Raw genomic sequence first — 22697 nt, 5'->3', positions numbered from 1 at the left:
GGTCATTTGGTTTGGAAAAAACACAATGACTTGTCAGTCATATGTTAATCTAATTCCTGTACGTGACAAGGCAGAGACAAGTTTGCCATAACTGGAAAGACAAGTTAGTTTGTCACAGACAGACTGTAAGATGTCTTGTATTTTCTGAGTATACATGTATGCAACATTGAGCCGTCATGCACAGTTATAGTACTTTCCTGGTTTTGGCGCATGCTTTAGTGTTTTTCTTAGTGAGATGTGAACCTATCGTCGACACTACTCATGGACAGGTCAGAGGATACACGAGCTCAGAGTACGGTCTTGATGTCGATGTCTTCCTGGCAATACCATACGCAGAACCACCAACGTTGAACAACAGATTCCGGGAACCTGTACCAAAAGTACCCTGGGCACCGGAGGTACTAGATGCCACTGTGTTCGGACCTTCATGTCCACAGAATTTTTCAACACAGCCGGATGTTATCGTGGGCGATTTACCCAACACAGACATAGATGAAGACTGTCTGTTGCTGAACATCTACAAGCCAAACAGTGCTGAGAATGAACCTCATGCCGTTATGGTGTGGATACATGGTGGTGGATTAATGATTGGTCAAGGGATGGGGTATGATGGAATTGTCCTTGCTGGTATGTTCGAAGTAATTTTAGTCAACATTAACTATAGATTGGGAGCTCTTGGTTTTCTTAGCACCGCAGACGAACATTCACCTGGCAATTTTGGAATCCTGGACCAGATTTTGGCTTTGGAATGGATCAAAGCGAACATTGCCAGTTTTGGTGGCGACCCTGGCAGGATAACCATATTTGGTGAATCTGCTGGGGGATTTAGTACCACAACTTTAGCTCTTTCTCCGAGAGCAGAAAGCCTATTTCAGCGTGTCATCGCCCAGAGTGGCGCCCTCTATTACACCTGGTTAGTAAATGATCCTGTGCCATTTGCACATAAACTGGGTTATGATGTCGGCTGTGATACGACAGAAAATCCCGACCTGACAGATCACGGACAACTTGTAGATTGCTTGCGTGACATTCCGTTAGATGATATCCTTTCTGCACAGGCCGAAAATTATTTCATGTTAGTGGTGGACGGCGAGGTAATAACTCATCCCCTTGACGAATTCGTTGACCTAAGCAATTTCCAACGATATGACATTTTGTTGGGTACGAACAGTTACGAAGCTACTTTAGCTCTCCCATTAATTGATTATCCGTTAGAGGAAGGCCTTCCACAGGATTTATTTGAAACCTATATTAGTCTTAACCAAAGATATTACATTGATTCCACAAACACAGAACTGATCACCAACGCAACAATATTTAAATACACTGATTGGTATAACTTGGATGACGACCACATTCGTCGTGATCAATATTTTCATTTCTACAGTGACGAACTCTTTTTATCTCCGACTGTCAAATTCGTCAGAGACCACGGAGAATTTCGAATTCCACCAACGAATCCGAGGGGAAACACATATCAGTATTACTTCGATCACCGTAGTAGTTATCTTCCGTTTGAGGATTACATCGACGGTGCTGGGCATGTCACAGAGATACCGTATGTCTTTGGTTCATTTCTCATTCCAGGCTACAACGTCACTGTTGAAGAAGAAGACCTCTGCAGAACCATGACAACGTACTGGACAAACTTTGCAAAGACCGGGTAAGTTATTACAGACGCCGCCATTCAAGTGATATGTAAACCGATCCTTGAATTGAACAACGCCCTCTGGCGACAGATACACCAGTTACAAAGACCGGTAATAACTGTCTGTCTGTCTGTCTGTCTGTCTGTCTGTCTGTCTGTCCGTCCGTCTGTCTGTCTGTCCGTTCATCTATCTATCTATCTATCTATCTATCTATCTATCTATCTATCTATCTATCTATCTATCTATCTATCTATCTATCTATCTATCTATCTATCTATCTATCTATCTATCTATCTATCCATCTACTCATCTATCTATCAAGTCAGCCAACCAGTCCTCTAGCAATCCATTCAAGTATCTATTTATCGTCATTGGGAACAGTAAAAGTTTGACCCTTAACCTGACCCGGGGAAATAAACATTGTAGCATGAATTAGATGATAAATCATATCGTCGTGGTCAATTTGTACGTTGTATCCATGGTATTAGCGAACGGTTTTCATTTTAAATGTCATGCAATATCAAGCTAATCAACCTCAGTGTAGGTAAACCTCTGGTATGTACGTCATTGTGATGTAATAATGTAATAATGGTATATGCTTGCACATTTTTTTGTAAAAATCTGTGCCAAGTTGTCGATTGCGATAAATCTAATATTTTAGTCTCCCCTATCTATCGTTCTGTTTTCTTAATGAAGATGTTTTATTTTAGTCCGGGATCGTTACTTGATATCATTTATTTTCTTTATTATCAGCGATCCTAACTCACCAGTGAGTGAAGACACTCCTATCAAGTGGCCAATATTTGAGAACACAAATGAACACCTGTTACATCTCACGGTGAATCTGACAGATGATAATATAAGAGAGAAGATACGTGCAGATTACATGGCCTTTTGGTTAGAATACGTACCCGAGCTAATCGCCCTGAATTGCAGTGAACAAATTGGGTCGGCTTCTCCCAATGCCCATCATAGTGGCCCAGTGGATCCCATGGAGGGCGTGGGGCATGATAAAGAGGCCACCGATTGCCAAAGTCATGGTCAAGTTTTTAAACTCTCATCGCGTCAAGCTGAAAGGGTTATCGTTTTTCTGATGTTCGCATCTTTTATCCTCTTGATCATAGCATTTACACTATCTATTGATAAATTCATTTCGATCAAAACCAACAAGAGAGAGAAATAAAAGACAACAGAATCGCATTATACATTTAGAAGTAATATACATAGTGACCGACAGACAGAAAAAACCAGACAGCCATAAAGCTTTACACTGAGTTGACTGTTCAAACAAAAATGTGTAAATTTAACAGATGTGTTAAGTTGGAATAAAGGAATTAGTGAAAACCCACCCACAATTTCGTCATTGATTGCAACTTGAAGATTACATACATTTTAATTTATTCTAACAGTTATCACACGAGTTTAATGATACAGTGATATGTGTGGCCCTATGATAAAAGCGTTCAAGGGAAATGCAAAAATGAGGTTATGAAACCTATTCTGTGACCAATACAGTAATACAGTATTTGTACCCACTGTGACCTTTATAAAGTTTATCAACCTATTAGGCTACCCTGCTCTATTTCATTGATTTGTTGATATACCAGGTCGATCAATGTGTCCACATGAGAGACAATAACATGTCAATCTTACCAATTTGTAGAGATAGATCATTCTGTTATTTTGATCACCAGTCTGCTTGCACCTTTGAATACGCAAGTTGGCTACTTGAATAGTGTCTGCATTTTACTACAGACGTGGAGATCATGGAGAAATTCCTCGGTTGGAGTATTCTACTTTTCTTTCACATTGCGATCTTTTCGCTGTTGAATTTGTCTGTGACTTGTCAACCTATTGCCGACACTACCCATGGTCAGATCAGTGGATACACGCTTTCAGAGTATGGTGTTAATGTCGATGTTTTCCTGGCAATACCATACGCCGAACCACCCACAGGGAACAACCGATTTCGGGCACCTGTACCAAAGATGCCCTGGGCACCGGAGGTACTAGATGCCACTGAGTTCGGACCTTCTTGTCCGCAGAATTTTTCATTCCAACTACCTGGCCTCGTTGAACTCTTGCCGAACACAGACATAGATGAAGACTGTCTGTTGATGAACATCTACAAACCAAACAGTGCTGAGAATGAACCACATGCCGTTATGGTGTGGATACATGGTGGTTCATTATCAACTGGTCAAGGGATGGGGTATGATGGAACCGTCCTTGCTGGGATGTTCGATGTTATTTTAGTTAACATCAACTATAGATTAGACGCTCTCGGTTTTCTAAGCACAGCAGATGAGCACGCACCTGGCAATTTTGGAATCCTGGACCAGATTTTGGCTTTGGAATGGATCAAAGCGAACATTGCCAGTTTTGGTGGCGACCCTGGCAGGATAACTATATTTGGTGAATCTGCTGGGGGATTTAGTACATCAACTTTAGCTCTTTCTCCGAGAGCAGAAAACTTGTTTCATCGTGTTATTCCTCAAAGTGGCGTTCTATACTATACGTGGATGGAAGATGATCCAGTACCTAACGCACGTAAGCTGGGTTTTGATCTCGGCTGTAATACCCCACAAAACCCCGACCTTGAAGACCATGGACAACTCGTAGATTGTTTACGTGACATTCCTGTAGATGATATCCTTTCTGCGCAGAGAGATAACGATTTCGATTTAGTGGTAGACGGCGAAGTAATAACACATCCCTTTGACGAATTCGTCGAGTTAAGCAATTTCCAACAATATGACCTTTTGGTGGGTACCAATAGTTACGAAGCTACTCTGGTAGTTCCTCCGATCGATTATCCGTTAGAAGAGGGCATGCCGCAATTATTATTTGAAAGCTATGTGAGACTGATTCAACAGGCTTACCACGATTCCAACGTAGGTCTGGTGACCGACGCGACTCTTTTCCAATATACTGACTGGTACAACTTGCAAGATGATCACATTCGTCTCGATCAATTCGTCCATTTTTACAATGATGAATTCTTTTTATCTCCGGCCGTCAAATTTTCCAGAGACCATGCAGCATTGCGAATTCCACCAACAAATCCGAGGGGAAACACATACCACTATTACTTTGATCATCGTAGTAGTCATCTTCCGTTTGAGGATTACATTGACGGTGCTGGGCATGGCACAGAGATAGTGTATGTCTTCGGTGCTTTTCTAGTTCCAGGCTATAACGTCACCGATGAAGAGGTAGACCTTTGCAGAACCATGACAACATACTGGACAAACTTTGCAAAGACTGGGTAAGTTATGGTTGTTGACTGTTGTGAAGATTTTAGAAGAGTTCGGTGAAAATCACGAGACCTGAAACAATAATCACCGTCTGGCTTGACAAACATCTTACTAACACTGCTCCATTGTATTGCCTGGCTAGACAAAAACCACGACATTTTGTTTGAGGTCTCGTCATTTTCATTGTAGTTTGGCTATCAGATCAAAAGATGAGAAATATTTGAAAGTGCTACAGCACGAAAAGGCAATTGATTCCATACATTTCCGATACTTTTTGTAACACATCTGTGATGACACTACGCTATTGCTGAGATGAAAGGAAACAAAATTTAAAGGCTACGCTATTTTTTCTTCTAAATCTTAGCCGCATTTCATTGCGTAAGGGGACACGGAATGCGGAATGGCCACTTTCTGTGGTTTCACCAACTCTATCTGCATCGTGTAATCTCATATAGAATTATACATTTGTCAAATATGAAGCATGCTGTACAGATTGGTGAGACAAAGCTAGGAGATAGCCATCTCGTCAACCCTCGCCCAAAGCTAGATTTTCAAGTGGTATTCGGCTCCTCCTGAAGACAAAACCAGCCTCGCCTTTGTCTCGTAAATTTTAGATTTTGACTTAATTGTCATTTTTCTTTATACAGCGATCCTAACTCACCAGTAAGTGAAGACACTCCTGTCAAGTGGCCGATATTTGAGAACACAAACGAACACCTGTTACACCTGACGGTGAATCTGACAGATGATAATATAAGAGAGAAAATACGTGCAGATTACATGGCATTTTGGTTAGAATACGTACCCGAGCTAATCGCCCTGAATTGCAGCGAATCTGAATCGGGAATAATAAACGGACACAGTGACTCACTAGACGACGCTGAACATGATTCAGAGAAGCATGATAATTGTTATGGTGGAGCCCAGGTGTTCAAACTGACTTCGTATCAAGCAGAACGGCTTATTTTGGTTCTGATGTTTGTGTTATGTATGTTACTTGTTATCATAGTTATGCTATCCATTGATAGATTAATCAGAAACAAACGAAGGGGACGTAAATGAAACATTTCAATCATGTCTTATAGCTAACAAGTATAATAATGACTGATAAAAGTGATGGCGCCACTTTCATTTTTTATGTTTTCACGACTCGACCAAACTTCTTGAATCTGAACAAACAAAGCAAAGGACGCCCTCTATAACGATTAGAAAACACGCACATTTTCATTGATAATAAGATGGTGACAACACAAGTCTCTGAGCGAACCTATTAGATATTCATCTAATTCGGGACCTTGAAATTGTTCAACTGCTTCATAGTATCCTTACCAGGTTTTAATTGTCATTTTCAAGACATTCTGACTGTACGATCATGAAATAAAAGCATCACCAACATGTACAAAAATACGTTTTTTTCCTATCTATTTTAATTGTTCGACCGACCCATCATGTTAAGGTGGTACAATAAGAAAGATACAATTTAAAAGGGTCATCCTAAAAATGTACCAGAAGTCATGAACCTTGTTTCGATGTTAAAGTGATAATCCAGATGCGTTCTCGTCTAACACCAGATAAAACAGTTTTAATTTGCACCGTCGTACACGTAGAAGAATGAATGTTTTTGGAGACGTAGGGTGTGGGCGTACTGTGCCATGTACCATATAAGTCGGACCATAAACCCTCAGCCCACGTCTGTGAGTGGAGGGGCTATATGGTCGGACGGACCAGTTCACCTGTACATGAATTTGAAATCGTCCCCTCACTACTACAGCGCTGGAAAGGTGCAAGCTATCAAAGCATTTGAGTCATGTGCACAACAATGCGCCACACAAACCTGCACAGATCTTTAGAAAATAAAAACCAAAACATTTTATCGCATACTTGCTTCGTTGTGACCTATACGTATGAAGAGTAATACCACAGTGCAATGACGACATATTTCAAAGAGAATTATGATTAATCAAGACATTCAACACAAACTTTTGTGGAATAATTCATACTATTAGTGGCATGTATATATTATATCCTGAGAGAAAGGGTCACGTTATGATGAAAATGTGTTATTTTGCATATTCTGAATCAGTAAACATTTCAATGAAAAAATCTCAAAAATCTGTCTCGTCTTTTATTTGGAATTGGAATATGTACCCAAGTTAATCTCCCTGAATTGCAGCAAGCAATCTGAATTAGCCGGAATAATAAATGGGCACGGTGACTCATCAGAGAAGGGTGAGCATAATTCAGAAAAAGATCATTGTTATGGTGGAGCTCAGATTTTTGAACTGACTTCGTATCACGCAGAAGGGGTTATTTTGGTTCTGATGTGTGTGATGTTGTATTCTCGTTATTATCATAGTTATGTTCGCCATTGATAAATTTATTTCAATCAAAAACAAACAAAATGAACAGGTTAAATGAACATGCACGCCCCCATACAAATATCATATCTTGGATCAGCAAGTATTGTAATAAAAGGCATGTGAGACGACGTATAGAGTCAAACTGGGACATAGACTTCATTTAGTGATAGCCACACTCCAAAGCCAGAGCCAGGAGAGACAGGCGCTCCCAGCTCCACGGTAAAAAAAACCAAGTAGTACAAACCTGCGACGCTACGGTAGTTACAATAATTAAATCACAATTAATCACGTAGAGGAGATGACCTTCCTAAGATAACAATAGGTCATGCATAATTATGAGCGTCGTCATGGCTCGGAAATGAAACAAAGGACACTAAACTTTAACTTGGAAGACATCTCCAGACATATGATATTAGTGTACCTATTCGTCTTGACACCCATGTGAGCTATTGCAATTAAAGATATTCAGTTTCTCTAACTAGGTGTTTGGCGACATGCATAAACAGTGTCATGTCAGAACCCAAACACAGTAATTACAAAATTCATGACATTGTTCTTTCTCCTCCAAGGCTTGTCCGAAGCCGTAAAGCATTTCTCTAAAGGAAAGTATAAATCATGAGTTTGAAATCAGTACCTTAAAATGTAACCGGGAAAGCCAATTCTCCTTGAATCGACTACTAAAAATTCATTCTTCACCTTTGTCACTTTCATAAACATAACACAAAATGTACTTAACGGTAGATACTTAGTCTTTCAACAAACCCTTTTGATCAAATTGGAGTGACGATTCATAATTTCCTGATATTTGTTTTATTTTCACCCATTAGCTGCTTTAATATGAACAATACGAACTGATCGTTTATAATCTTGATCCAGGGCCTTCTTTGAAAGTTTCCGTGACCTGACTCAGATACTTTAACCTTTAATCTAGGTCACAAGCATGTATTTGTAAACACAGACATGTCAACATGTACTCGGTGATATTTGTTTTGTTACAGCCCCATCACGTGACTATTATACTGCCTGTCCATTGGTTAGGACGTTTTTAAAGTGTATCACCAAGCTAAATTAAGATATTCTGATTCCATAAGGATATCTGTGGTGATAAATTACTATGTACTATGGTCGCCACAGTGATCCAGGTCGGCCAATAGATCAATACACAGACAATAACTTGTCAATCTTATCGATGTGTTGATTTGCACTAGCCTAGTGTTTTATTGAGCAGTCAACTTCAAATATCTCCATATTGTATCTGAAGCGACGAACATGGAAACACTAATCAGATATATTGCCGTTCTTTTCTTTCATTTTGTCATCTTTTTCGTCGTGAGATGTCAACCTATCGTCGACACTACTCATGGACAGATCAGTGGCTACACGCGGTCAGAGTACGGTCTTGATGTTGATGTCTTTCTGGCAATACCATACGCCGAACCACCAACTGGGATCAACAGATTCAGCGCACCGTTACCTAAGATACCTTGGGCACCGGAGGTGCTAGATGCCACTGAGTTTGGACCTTCTTGTCCACAAAATTTTTCAAACCAAGCAGAGGGTCTGGTTAATAGCTTGCCGAACACAGACATAGACGAAGACTGTCTGTTGATGAACATCTACAAACCAAACAGTGCTGAGAATGAACCACACGCCGTTATGATGTGGATACATGGAGGGGCTTTTATGTTTGGCCAAGGCATGGGATACGATGGACACGTTCTCGCAGGAATGTTTGATGTTGTTTTAGTCACCATTAACTATAGATTGGGATCGTTTGGTTTTCTTAGCACAGCAGACGAACATTCACCTGGCAATTTTGGAATTCTAGACCAGATTTTGGCTTTGGAATGGATCAAAGCGAACATTGCTAGTTTTGGTGGCGACCCCGATAGAATAACGATATTTGGTGAATCTGCTGGGGCATTCAGTACATCAACTTTAGCTCTTTCTCCAAGAGCTGAAAACCTATTTCATCGTGTCATTGGTCAAAGTGGTGCACTTTTTTACCCTTGGTTAGACGAAGACCCAATGTCGACTGCACACAGACTGGGTTACAATGCTGGCTGTAATACGACAGAAAACCCTGACCTGACAGATCACGGACTTCTTGTAGATTGTTTGCGTGGTCTTTCTTTAGACGACCTCCTCTCTGCACAGGCAGCAACATTTTTTAATTTAGTGGTAGACGGCGAAGTGATAACACACTCTGTGGAGGAATTCTACGAACTAAGCAATTTCCAACAATATGATACTTTGTTTGGTACTAACAGTTATAAAGCCACTTTAGCCCTGTCACTAGTTAATAACTATCCGCTAGAGGAGGGGATGTCACGGGCTATGTTTGAAATTTATGTACGAGCAATCCAACTGGTGTACTTCGATGAAAACATACCGTTAGTCGTAGACGCGTCGACTTTTCAGTACACTGACTGGTACAATTTAGAAGATGATCATATTCGCCTTGATCAGTTTGTTCACCTTTACAATGACGAGTTCTTTTTAGCCCCAGGCGTTCATTTTCTTAGAGAACATGCAGCACTTCGAATTCCACCATCAAATCCGAGGGGCGTTACATATCATTATTATTTCGACCATCGTTCGAGTTATCTTCCATTTGAGGATTACATCGACGGTGCTGGGCATGCAACAGAGATACCGTACGTGTTTGGCTCTTTTCTGATTCCAGGCTACAACGCCACTGTTGAAGAGGTAGACCTTTGTAGAACCATGACAACGTACTGGACAAACTTTGCAAAGACTGGGTAAGTCAAATAATATGCTACTGTCCCAGGAGGTCCAGCCCGAGGGGAGTCCTGTAATTTCCCCTGGGAGATTTTAGCATATACATGTGGCCTTGTATAACTAGGTAAACTTTGGAAATAGTTATATACAAACAACATAGATATAATATTAATGAAGAGTGTGTTTGTAGAACAACATAACACAACTCTGGTTAGGTCATGTATTTCCCCAAATAGGTAATGATACATTCTTGTATATCATACATGTGAAATTGAACGAAGGTACTTCAGAAACTGTTGCGAACAAAATATAATAACACCACAGTGGATGAACCTATTTTGTATCATCGTAACTTCGGCTTTAGAAAATCACAGGACATATTAGAGCCAAAGTAGTTGAATGGTCAGAGCGACCGGCTTGGAATCTGCAAGTTACTTGTTCGAGCCTCGTCGTTGCTGTTTGTTTCTGAATGGCTAAAGTCCTTAAAGGCAACATTTGAACCACGACTGTGGCCAAGTCCACCGTGCTGTATAATTGGAGACCTGGTAGGATAGAGGTTGATATGTGAATGTTTTGTTTAAATCGTATGCGCCTAAAATGTATGGATTGCATACTCCACAGGGTGTTGAGTTATATAGGACTGTTGTGGCGATATAGGTCTGTGCCAGTGGAACTGTTTGTAGAGCAATGTGATCACGACATCCATGGTAGAAGACACTTTATAAATATGTATACCATTGCTATTGCACATTCTAAGAGACCATTTTAACTTTTTTTTCTGTAGTGATCCCAATTCACCTGAGACCGAGAATACTCCTGTCAAGTGGCCGCTGTTTGAAAACACAAACGAACATCTGTTACTTCTAACCGTGAATTTGACGGATGATAACATCAGTGAGAAAATAAGGGCCGATTACGTTGAATTTTGGTTGGGTTATGTGCCTCAACTAGTAGACCAGAATTGCAGCCTTGAACTTGGATTAGATCCACCCGACTTACCAGTTGGCCCTCTCGGAGGCTCAGAGCACGACAAGAAAGCGGTGGATTGCGACTCGGATAGTTACGGTCAAGTTTTCAGCCTGTCATCTGTTCAAGCGGAATGGATCATTATGTTTTTGATGATCATTTCTTTTCTCTTACTTATCGCTGTAGTAGTACTGGTTATCGATAAAGTTGTTTCCATCAGCAAGAAAGGGAAAGTAGGCAAATGTGTTTGACACTGTTAATTAACGAGAGAGGATACGAGTACAATTGAACTACAAAAATATACATGTAAAACAGCAATGTAATGTACACGTGAAATATCGCAAAATCTCCATCGGATGCAAACCATTCTTTACCATATAATACCATATAATACAAAGAGGATTTTCGATTCCAAGCAAAACTTGTGCAAATGTAAGGTAGAAATGAACTACCTTTACACGTCTGTTTCATGCAGGGCGCAGTATATCAGTCTCTCCTTTCGATTGCCAACTGGGACTCAACATTATTCTCGTTGAATATAATTTTACCACTTGACAAAAAGGTTTACACAGTTTACGTTTATGATGAATTACTAACCAGTTACTAAAATATAAATAACTTTCAATCAAAATGCTGTCCACGTATGTATGTATGTATGTATGTATGTATGTATGTATGTATGTATGTATGTATGTATGCATGTATGCATGTATGTATGTATGTATGTACATGTATGTATGTATGTATGTATATGTATGTATGTATGTATGTATGTATGTGTGGATGGGTATACATAGCTATAATTGGTATGTTGTAAGTATTTTGCAATTGGTGTATTTTGTGTGCTTACAAAATCATGCATTTAATCAACGTCTAAAAACAACATCATAAACAAACAAGCAAGCAAGCAAACAAACAAACAAACACACACACACATACATACATACATACATACATACATACATACAGACAGACAGACAGACAGACAGATAGACAACAGACAGACAGACAGACAGACAGACAGACAGACAAACAAACAAAAACGTGATGCTAGCGATCTAATAAAGTCCAACCGTAGAGGGCATGATACATTAGCCCTAAAATTACCAGAAAAAATATTCCTACGTGCATCGGCAATATCATGACATTCTGAGTTTAAATTTGGCATGGGTTAGGTTGCACTAAAGTTTAGAAGAAAAAACATCATGCGACATTTTTGAGAGAAAGGAAGTAATAGTAATGATTACTCGTTTTGTCTAAAAGCTTGTTCGAAGTCCCAATGTGAAAATATAAACATTGAAAGTTGCTTATATCATATCCTTATACATGCGCATAATTATATATAGAGATATGATGAATCGAATACCACGTTCAGTTACATCTATAAGGAGTACGACTTTGGTAATTAAGGCTTTGATTTACTAAATATCTAGACAGACACAAACTAAAACTATTGTTGTTCGATGTGGTAGATAACACAAGTGATCGATAGTGGTTCCTCTGTTGTGCAAATCTAATCAAGATAGTGTAAATATTGGAAGTCCCAAAAACAGTACAGAATTCTATCAATAAATACTACCCGTACCATCCTATGGACTGATACATTTGTATATGTATGGCTACTTGAAAGAAAAATAGCTTTCAGAGATACCTCCCTACTGAGACTATAATTACTATAATGTAAACCAACATCCATTCATGTCGTATCAATGTTGCATCAACACGTTGCGACAAAAGTTAGGTTTTAGTTTGTGTCTATCTTTTAGTAAACCGAAATCTCTATTACCAACGATGACGCCTTAAACCACCCCTCCAAGTGTGCATAATAATAAGCAAATGCTATGAACAATGTCAACTATCAATAGTAGAAGTCATTCGAGTACACTCGAGAGATAAAGACAACGGCAGAAAGATATACGATGCTATTTATTTCACATGAAATATTCGAGTGGATCAGGATTTTAACAACTAATATCCACATTTACTATTTTGACATTTGACTAAGATGTATATACTGTACTGTACTGTGAGTCTGAGATTATGTGTGTTTCTGTGTGTGTATGTATGTGTGTGTGTGTGTATGTTCTGTCTGTATGTACGTACATGTGTGTGTTTGAAAATACAACATCAAAACATGAAGAAAAGAACTTTAATTGTCTTCGATCAGAAATCTTCTATGATGTTAAGACTAAGTACAGTATTCAACTAAAAGACAAAAGAACATTAATTTTAATCAGCGGTAAATTTAAAAGAACAGACAACACTACAGACGTGGTTATAATAGACGCGATTCTATAATACAGACAATTGATCAGTTTGAGTTACATATTGAAAACAAGAGTGTTATCTATACTTATCAATCACGTCAAAATTCAAAAATAACGGTTAAAGTCTATAGACTAATGGCGGATTAAGATTGTGATAGGAAACAACACACGAATTACAATGTAATACAAGCGCATAGATTGTATAGGTTGTACTTACCAACTTGGCAGATAAATAATCTTTGCTTCGTACAGCAATCATCCACCATTTGGAATTTAGTATTGTCGCCATTGGGATCGTTGTCCCTGCATAGAGACGAAAAATAGGCTTGTTTAAAGCTCAACTTACTGGTTTTCATCAGGATTCCGGACTATAATCTAAAATGGGGGTAATTAAGTTTTCAATTAAAATGTCAAATCAAAAGTTCATACACCTCCACACCCGAGCAGCTGGAGTAGTTAGAGGTACTGGCTCGTATCGGTACATTCTTGGTTCAATCCTTGCCATTGAAATTTTGTTTTTAGTGTAAACCAAAGTCCCAGGGAAGGATTTGAACCGCCGCTTTGCCCAAGTTAACCAACCTGGATGAATGGGGACCTGGTAGGACACGGATTGCTATGTGAAGGATTTAATCTTGACTTACCAAATTTGGCAGCAATCTTGGTCTTTATCAGCCGCTTTGCACGCTCTGGTTATCTTATTATCAGGTTGCCTTCTTTTCCAATCCGTTGACGTCATATCCACAGTTGTTCCAGAAACCCACACGAACTGACCCTCAACGTCCAGATCGTTGCAACCAACCCAGTAACCACGCTTCGTTGGGTGTACCAGACTACTTTCACTCTTCAAGTACCCAATCAGTTCGTCTCTCACTTCTGTGTCATCCAAAACAGCCAAATGAGACGTCAATCCGATATCAGCATACCTATCTTCACAATCTTGGTCAGACAAATTCCAATTCCGTCTCCCAGAGGTGACAACCTCAAACATGTCGTCACCAATACAAATGAAGTCTGAAAAAAGGCGGGAAACAAAAGTTATAACAAAAGTTTAAACAAAAGTTGTTTGCATAGACGATTTCACCCGAATTTACATTTTTCGTTAATTTAAAGAGATCCTATTACTTTCTAGAAATGCTTAAATTTAACCATTTCTTTAGAACGGTGTATTTAAAGTCATCTTTATTGTTCGAATCAGCCTTTGAAGTTGTCGAAACGAAACTTTGAAAGTTGTCGGTGTTGTGTTTTTCTTTGGATTTTGCCGTAGCAGAGAAATCTTGACATGCTGTACATGAACACAGACGATATAACATGAAATGGTCAATATGTAACATAGCATTATGTTGTGTTTATTACTCTATTCCATTCATCACACACTTACTTGGACTACAGTCGGTATCACGAGCCAAGTTCGCTGGTAGCACCTGCACCGTCCAGTCGAAGTCCAAGTCGCCTGATCTCCATGCAAAGACATCTCCCTCTGGTTGACCTAGACAATTACCTGCTAGTTGAGTAATCTCAACATCGGTCAAAACTCGGCTCCAGAAGTTAAAGCCAGTAATTGTTCCTCTAAATGGAGGTCTTGGATACCAAGCCAGACTGTTTGTACTTTGACCAATGCTTAGGTTGCCACCTGAAGGCACCGACTCTCCTCCGTTGACACCATCCCCAAAGCTTGCTAATGCCCCATCTACATATAATTTCCATGTACCACCGACAGAAGACCAAAGAATGCAGGCATGGTGCCACGTACCATCATTAAATTGTGTACTGGAAGTACCAGTGTTGTGGCTATTGTGCAAGTAAAATGCACCGCCCTCTATGTGTAAGCTTATTCCTGTTTCTGCACCAGAGTATCGAAATAAGTAATACAGCGTTTCTTCGTTGATATCTCCTGCATACTTGAGCCATAGGCAAGAGCTGTATTCAGTCAAGTCTGGTAGAGGATGATCACTACCGACTGTTACCAATGAATCTTTATTGAGAGATATCATGTCTGTACTGGAGATGGAAGGGACCGGATCACCTGTACATGTGAAGAGAGAAGACTTTTCAAAAACCATTCTCACTGTCGACGAAACTAGCAGTGTCAATATACGTTAAGTAGGCAAGGTCTATATCATTGACACTGACGACTACACATGTATCACACACACACGTATACACTTACGTACGTAAGTATAACATTGACACATACATACATACATGTATTACGTAAGTACGTACGTACGTGTACATACATACATACATACATACATACATACATACATACATACATACATACATACATACATACATACATACATACACACATACATACATAGGTCGCTGTTTAGTGATCGACGAGGAGACGAGTGTGCATTATGTACTCACTAAAATCGCAATTCGTAGTATCAGTAGGGACGTCGGATGGCAGGACCATGACACTTCCACTGGTTTCTAAATCTCCAGAACTCCATGCAAACACATTGCCTTCTGGTCGAGTATCACAGTTACCAGCTAACTGATGAACTTCGTCTTCAGTCAGGACTCTATTCCACAAGTTGAAGGCAGTCACATTTCCTATGAACGTTTTATAGACGCTGTTGGTATCTTCACTCTGGCCAATAGTTAAACTGCCACCGGCTGGAATCACATGATCAGTTTTCAGGTTGTTGCCAGTGCCTGCCACATTGCCATCGAAATAAATGTTCCAAAAACCATCGCCTGAAGACCATGTGACACACACGTGATGCCAACCTCCTAGATTGATATAGACGGGACGGAATGTCTCAACAGTTTCACCGGTGAAGTTGATGGCCAAACCCACAGTGAAGAAAGGTGTCGGTGTCACACTGAACTCAGTACCATCGGTTGTGGAGTACTTCAGCAAATAGTAATATGGTTGGACGCTGCCGTCATATTTCATCCACATACAGGCGGTTAAGTCGGATAACGGTGGTATTGGATGGCCGTCACCGATGGCCACCACTCCGTCCGTATCAATGGATAGCATATCGTCGTTTGTAAATCCAGGAATCACAGCTTAAAATGAAAGCGAAAAAAACATAATATTTTGATATTTTGATCAAAAGATATAACCCAATATAACAAAACAGAGCGAGAGAAGAGAAAATTCCAAAGTCCAGTTGGAGAACCGCCGCAATTTCACAATTAAAATTACGAAATCTGAAATAAAATACCGCTCGTCTGCCTCGACAACAAACTCACAAACACAGCTGCATGTAAGTGTCTGGCTATTGAAACAAAATCTGAACAACAACAACAACAACAACAACAACAACAACAACAACAACAACAACACCGATAGAACATGTCGAACAAGACGTCGATAAAATGTAGCAATGTTTAAGATTTTTGTCGAGCCATACGAAGGTTTGTTTCAGCCTTCGCGATTTTAATTATATTCAGATGATCGGAAGTTACTTCTGTAACCATTTCTACAGCAACGGAACAAATTTACAACATGTGTCATGTTATTCTGTATTTTTGACTACGTGCAGAAATGATATATATATATTATAATATATATATATATATATATATATATATATATATATATATATATATATATATATATATATATATATATATATATATATATATATTGTATATATATATATTGTATATATATACATATATACTTGCCGGATAGCTATCTATCCTTTTTTATTACATTTTAGTATAAACTAAATATAATACATATTCTCATTAACATCGTGCATAACAATTGAACATATTTTGGATAACTATCTGGAATAGGTTGTAAATATGGGATTCCTTTAATGCTGGGGATCATATTGTCAAATATTGGCATCTTTGATTTAATCACAAAAATACAACACATTACCTTCCTTTCAACTTACCTCTTTCCAGTCGCTTGTGAATATGACAAATAAAATCAGACAATAAAATTAGTTATTATAATAACATTAATGATGCAAATTCTGAATTATAATGACTGAGACGGATTTATTTATGGATTTCTAGATAAGAAGAGGTAGGTTAACAACTGATTTGAAAAAAACGCGCCAGCTTGAGTGTGTGTGTGTGTGTGTGTGTGTGTGTGTGTGTGTGTCTATGTGTGTGTGTGTGTGTCTGTGTGTGTACGTGTGTGTGTGAGTGTGTGTGTACGTGTGTGTGTGTGTCTCTGTGTGTGTGTCTGTCTGTTTGTTTGTTTGTGTGTGTGTGTGTGTGTGTTCGTGTGCGTGTGTACGTATATGCCTGTCTGTATGGCTGTCTGCCTGCTGTCTGCCTACCTATCAGTCACTGACTGTTTTCATCTATCTATCTATCTATCTATCTATCTATCTATCTATCTATCTATCTATCTATCTATCTGTCTATCTGTCTGTCTGTCTGTCTGTCTGTCTGCCTGCCTGCCTGCGTGTGTGTGTGTGTGTCTGTCTGTCTGTCTGTCTGTCTGTCTGTCTGTCTGTCTGTCTGCCTGTCTGTCTATCCGTCTGTCTGTCTGTCTGCCAACATGAATGCCCTCCTGCCTCCCTGCCTGCCTGTATACACGTTTCGTTTGAACACTCAGGCTCAAAAAGGCGTATCAAGTAACACAGTAACTGCACACATTTTAGCAAACTCGATATAAAATCTGAAAATATCAAGTACTGCATGTACCTCAGACAAGGACAAGTGGTACTGCACAGCCTAAAAGCAATTATGGAAACGTTGCGTCTAATGGTTGCTGGTTAGGCAATCTTTTGAAAGTTACCTAATAAAGAGAGACGGTATCTAATGATTTGACAATATACCGCCAAAAGCAAATACAATATACCTGTACTATCTTCCCAACCATTTCATAAACCAGTTTCAAAAGAATGTAATTAAAATCTAATCTTCCTAAACATTTCAATAAAAGTTTGAGAGAACTCTATGTGAGCCATTTCACCAGTAACAATTCATAGCTAAGGACATTAATTTGTGCAAGTATCAATATATATATCCTTACTTGTGAATTATATTCTCATTGTGATGCTGATGTTAAAAGCAATGTACTATTTACACAACTTGTTATGTTATGTTATATCGTCTCATTCGTATGTTTTGGATATGAATAGGTGTGGTAATATCCTAACACCATATTCCCTGTTATAACTTGGAAGTGTCAATGTTGTAATTTTTGATACAGAAATAACTCCTTGTTGGTCATTAAAATGGACAATTTTATCTCTCTTTCAAAATAGTCAGGCGCCTAAACCGATGGCGTTTGACGATCTATATACAGTTTTGCTCTAAGCAACCTTTAATAGGTGCTCGTTAATAAGAGTTGGAACTAATAACGAATTTCTGTTACATTCCTCTTTCCTCTTCGTAAAGAATGTTTTCATTACACGAAGATTGTAACCCAATTGTGTGATCAATCCCCAATACCTATTATATATTATTGCCCATATGGTCGCAAGCAAAGAGTAGTTATTTACCCCGAAGAAACTCCTGTATCCAGAGAGACAAAATACAACATTTAACTTCCCTTCTGATCAATGCAAGATCCATTATATCTATCTTTTGCCTGTAGAGGTGTTTTGTGCCACTTTATTTTTAATTTGTCGGTAGAAAGACTTAGTGTAGTCGGTGTACAAAAGTAGTTCCGAATCCAAAGCTGTATTCGTTGTGGGATTTGAAATAGTTAAATCTCAATGTCCAATTGCCCTTTTTATTTATATATTTATTTATTGCATCCCTTTTGTATCAGGGGCTCACCAATAAGCATGTCAGGAGCAGCATTAACAGAAAATTACATACACTACTAAAAAAATTAGCGAAGATATGACTAGTATTATCACATACAGAAAAAAACAAAGCAAAGGGAGGTAAGAAGAGAGAGAGAGAGAGAGAGAGAGAGAGAGAGAGAGAGAGAGAGAGAGAGAGAGAGAGAGAGAGAGAGAGAGAGAGAGAGAGAGTGTGTGTGTGTTACGCTTCAAAAGATCTAATCTACTAAACTATTATGTATTAGTTTTAACAAAATCTTTTCTGTTTTCAGTTGCATCAATAAAATAATGTTTGAAAAGTTTATCTATTTTCTTTACTTGTAGACTCGATTGTAATGTTTCGTACTATCTCCTGTAAATTAAACATCGTAGCTGCCTACCCGTCAATGTTGATGCAGAATAGAACAATTTGCACGCACGTGTACAACGAAATTATCATGTGAGGATATATGAAGGCGGGTTGTTTAATCATACGGAAAATGAGGTTTCTGTTCGCAACTCGTACATTTAATACTGTATCAATGAATACGTCAATCTTGTGTCATTTTCTTCATGTACTATACACTAAATCCGTATGTCTGAAATCATAAAACAGCTACCCTTATTTCCTGCCTGTCTTTCAGTGATTTTCTGCCCACTGGTCCATGATACAGAAACATATTTGAACGATTTGAGAATGAGCTATTGTGGCAGAAACCACTTGCCAGACCAGATTGATCATATCAACATTGGCTCTTTACCCATTACACCAGTCACATCAGCTCGTAACATTGGAGTATTCTTTAATGATATCCACATCTTTAACTACCACGTCAAGAATACGGTCAATCTACACAGATCTTCGTCGCATAAAAGACAATACATCACCGATGACGTCTGTTGCATCAGCCAAGCTTGACTACAGTAATGCATTATTATAGTACGGAATTAAAAGCAATTTACTACTGACAATAACACCTTCCTGACACCACCATAAAACCTATTACAACGTGTTTAAAATACAGCCGCAAGGATCATCTCTCGCACCAAGATGTTTGGAAACATTTCTCCAGTTCTCACCAGCCTGCATTAGTTACCAGTTCGTTTCAGGATTGATTACACAATTTTAGTATTGACATAATTATATGATATTAAAGCTCTTCATGGCTTAACTCCAGATTACATTTGTTATCTTCTCCAGCCATATACTCATCGAATCGCACTCTACGACTACGTTCTACAAACAGGAATCTGCTTGTAACAACAAATTACAGACAAGTCACCTATGGAAGTCGTTCATTCTCATGTGTCGCCCCCAAACTATGGAACTCTTTGCCACTTGACATTCGTCAAGCCTGCTTGGATTGTTTCAAAACAAAACTGAAGACTTATTTGTTCACCAAAGCATATGGTATGCTTTAGCCATTCAGCGCTACTGAACAGAACATTGATCTGGAAATATGCGTTATAGATATGTGATTGATTGATTGATAGATAGATTGATTGATTGATTGATATTTTCAATCAGACCAACATGGCGGGGCAGCGAGTATTGTTAATAATCATAGAAAATTTGATACAAAGTTGCGAATACTGACCTTAGGTGTATTGATTTCGATGGCTTGCCCTTGTTCATGTCTGCGAACATCCGAAGACGACTCCACCAGCCCGGACACAACACAGAACAAAACAGTAACCAGATACATCATTGCAGCAGACGAAGATGAAACGCTTGGCGAAAACATACAGGAAATAATATAATTTACCGGGAGAGGTACGTGAATATATAGGAAAGCTAAATCTGCTGAAATAATCAGATTTCATACTCACTAAATGTCATCTTGAAAAGACTTAGGAAAAAGCGGGTTGTGGACACAACAGAACATATGGCATGGCGTCGTGCACAATAAAGTTATCGGTTTTGTGCACAAAGTAAAAGATACTCGTTATCTGAAATTTATGGCGGCTATTAGAATGTATAGAGTATGGTTTGTTGTGATTGCTTCCTCTCTTTGCACATCTTAATAAACCGAAAGAATGTATTTTTTTTTCAAAAGAAGATAAACTCAATTGATAAGACCCCTGTATATAAAGAATTACACTCTTTGGAAAGTTCAATTCAAACAATCAATCGTAAAATACAAGACTCCAATAGCTAGACTGACTGTTACTAAGCAGACTATTTTTATAGACAATGTTACAATACAATGGATTGAACCTTAGACTGAGATTGAACACAAGACCTCTATTTTACGACATCCTGTTATCAGATACCACACTTGGGTGTTGATTGTTTGAATTGAACTTTCCAAAGTGCAATTGTTTATATACAGGGGTCTTATCAATTGAGTTCATCTTGAAAATTACAGTTGTGTATATTCCTTTCACTCTAGTCATGTCAATTTCATTGTAATTCGTGTACATACTCAATGTGAGTAACCGCAAAACACAACGCTGTAGTAAGTTAGACTCGATAACTCGATCGGAGTAATGGTATATGGAGCAAGCGAAAAAAATTGTCCAAGGTATCCACTCTCATCGATTTCCATCGATTCTACAGCCCATTTCACGTTAGTGTTTAGTGGCTGTGTTTGATACAACCATGCAGAAACCAATAAGAAGATACATGTAGATGCACATTTCTACACTAAGCAAGACCGCAATTTCTTACTACATTTTGTCTACATGATGAAATAAACGCACTGCAACTGCAAACAAACAAATACCACAAACAAATTAAACAAACAAACAAACAAACAAACAAACAAACAAACAAACAAACACATACACACACACACACACATATATTAAGGAGTAAACGTACTTACCTCATTAACTTACACAGTAAAAATCAGTGTACAACAATCACTACTATCTTTTGAAATAGTTTCCCAATCCATATTTTCACTTTTAAATGCACCAACCACCTAGCACCGTTTCAAAAATCTAAAGCTTTAATACTCACCAACGTTTCATGATTTGTCGATGTTATACTACACGTGTTTGTTATAGACGTTATAATGCATGTCATAGGCGTCGAAAATAACACATTAACGATTTATTTATTGGGAATATAGACGTATTCAACAAAGAATTGATTAATTATCTAACACAGTACAATATGGTTCATGTGATAACGAATTATGTTTGCAGCTTTTACTAATGATTTACTCGATTGAGTTTTTTCAAGTCGTTATTTTGTGTCATCCATCAATCCGTAGTGATAAATATTACCTGTAGTTTTTTTTCCATTTTCGTGTTTGTTTCTTCAACAAATGACATTAGAAAGCCCCCCCCCCCAAGGGAATATATAACATATCCACGTTACTCGAGATCTGGATGATAGCATGTCCGTCGTTACATAGATACAGTTACCTGTATTACTGATAGGGGTTCGAACGATGATAAATTGCGTTTCGGGACTAGTAGTGTGATTTATGCCAAAGGTTTGAAAGCTTACAAATACGAGCCTTGGTTAAACAAGTGCCAATATGCGACAAATACAATTGATGAAATTGCGAAAGAAATGAAGGTGATAAAACGTAACCCATGTTGAAGTCAACAAAATCTGCAGGCGATATTCATCTTTCTGATTACCAATCAGGAGAAAGTATAAGGATTCTTTTTTTATTTGGATTCAAGTTTGATTCATAACTTATTCCTCCACGTTTTAACCAACTTTAACCGCTCTGATATATGAAATGACGTGAACAATGATGTTCTAATGCTTCAGAAACAAGAAAATATAACATATATTGCT

The 22697-nt window shown here is 38.5% G+C and overlaps 2 protein-coding genes across 2 annotated transcripts; both read left to right on the top strand.

Moving 5' to 3' along the window:
- The first annotated feature begins 176 nt into the window (after positions 1 to 176).
- LOC144435003 (acetylcholinesterase-like) lies at positions 177 to 2832 on the top strand. Its single transcript, XM_078123537.1, has 2 exons — positions 177 to 1663; positions 2403 to 2832. Exons 1-2 carry the CDS (start codon positions 177 to 179, stop codon positions 2830 to 2832), a joined length of 1917 nt encoding a protein of 638 aa, XP_077979663.1.
- Positions 2833 to 3814: 982 nt separating this feature from the next.
- Positions 3815 to 11225, top strand: LOC144435001 (uncharacterized). The gene is made up of 4 exons (XM_078123534.1): positions 3815 to 4917; positions 5554 to 5883; positions 8601 to 10028; positions 10793 to 11225. The coding sequence occupies exons 1-4, from the start codon at positions 3815 to 3817 to the stop codon at positions 11223 to 11225; spliced, it is 3294 nt and encodes a 1097-aa protein (XP_077979660.1).
- Positions 11226 to 22697: the final 11472 nt, after the last annotated feature.

This window comes from Glandiceps talaboti, chromosome 5 (genome assembly GCF_964340395.1).
Source record: "Glandiceps talaboti chromosome 5, keGlaTala1.1, whole genome shotgun sequence".
In the NCBI taxonomy this organism is placed as follows: Eukaryota; Metazoa; Hemichordata; class Enteropneusta; family Spengelidae; genus Glandiceps; species Glandiceps talaboti.
The sequence above is the reverse complement of the archived record's forward strand: the minus strand, read 5'-3'. Positions and strand labels throughout refer to the sequence as shown.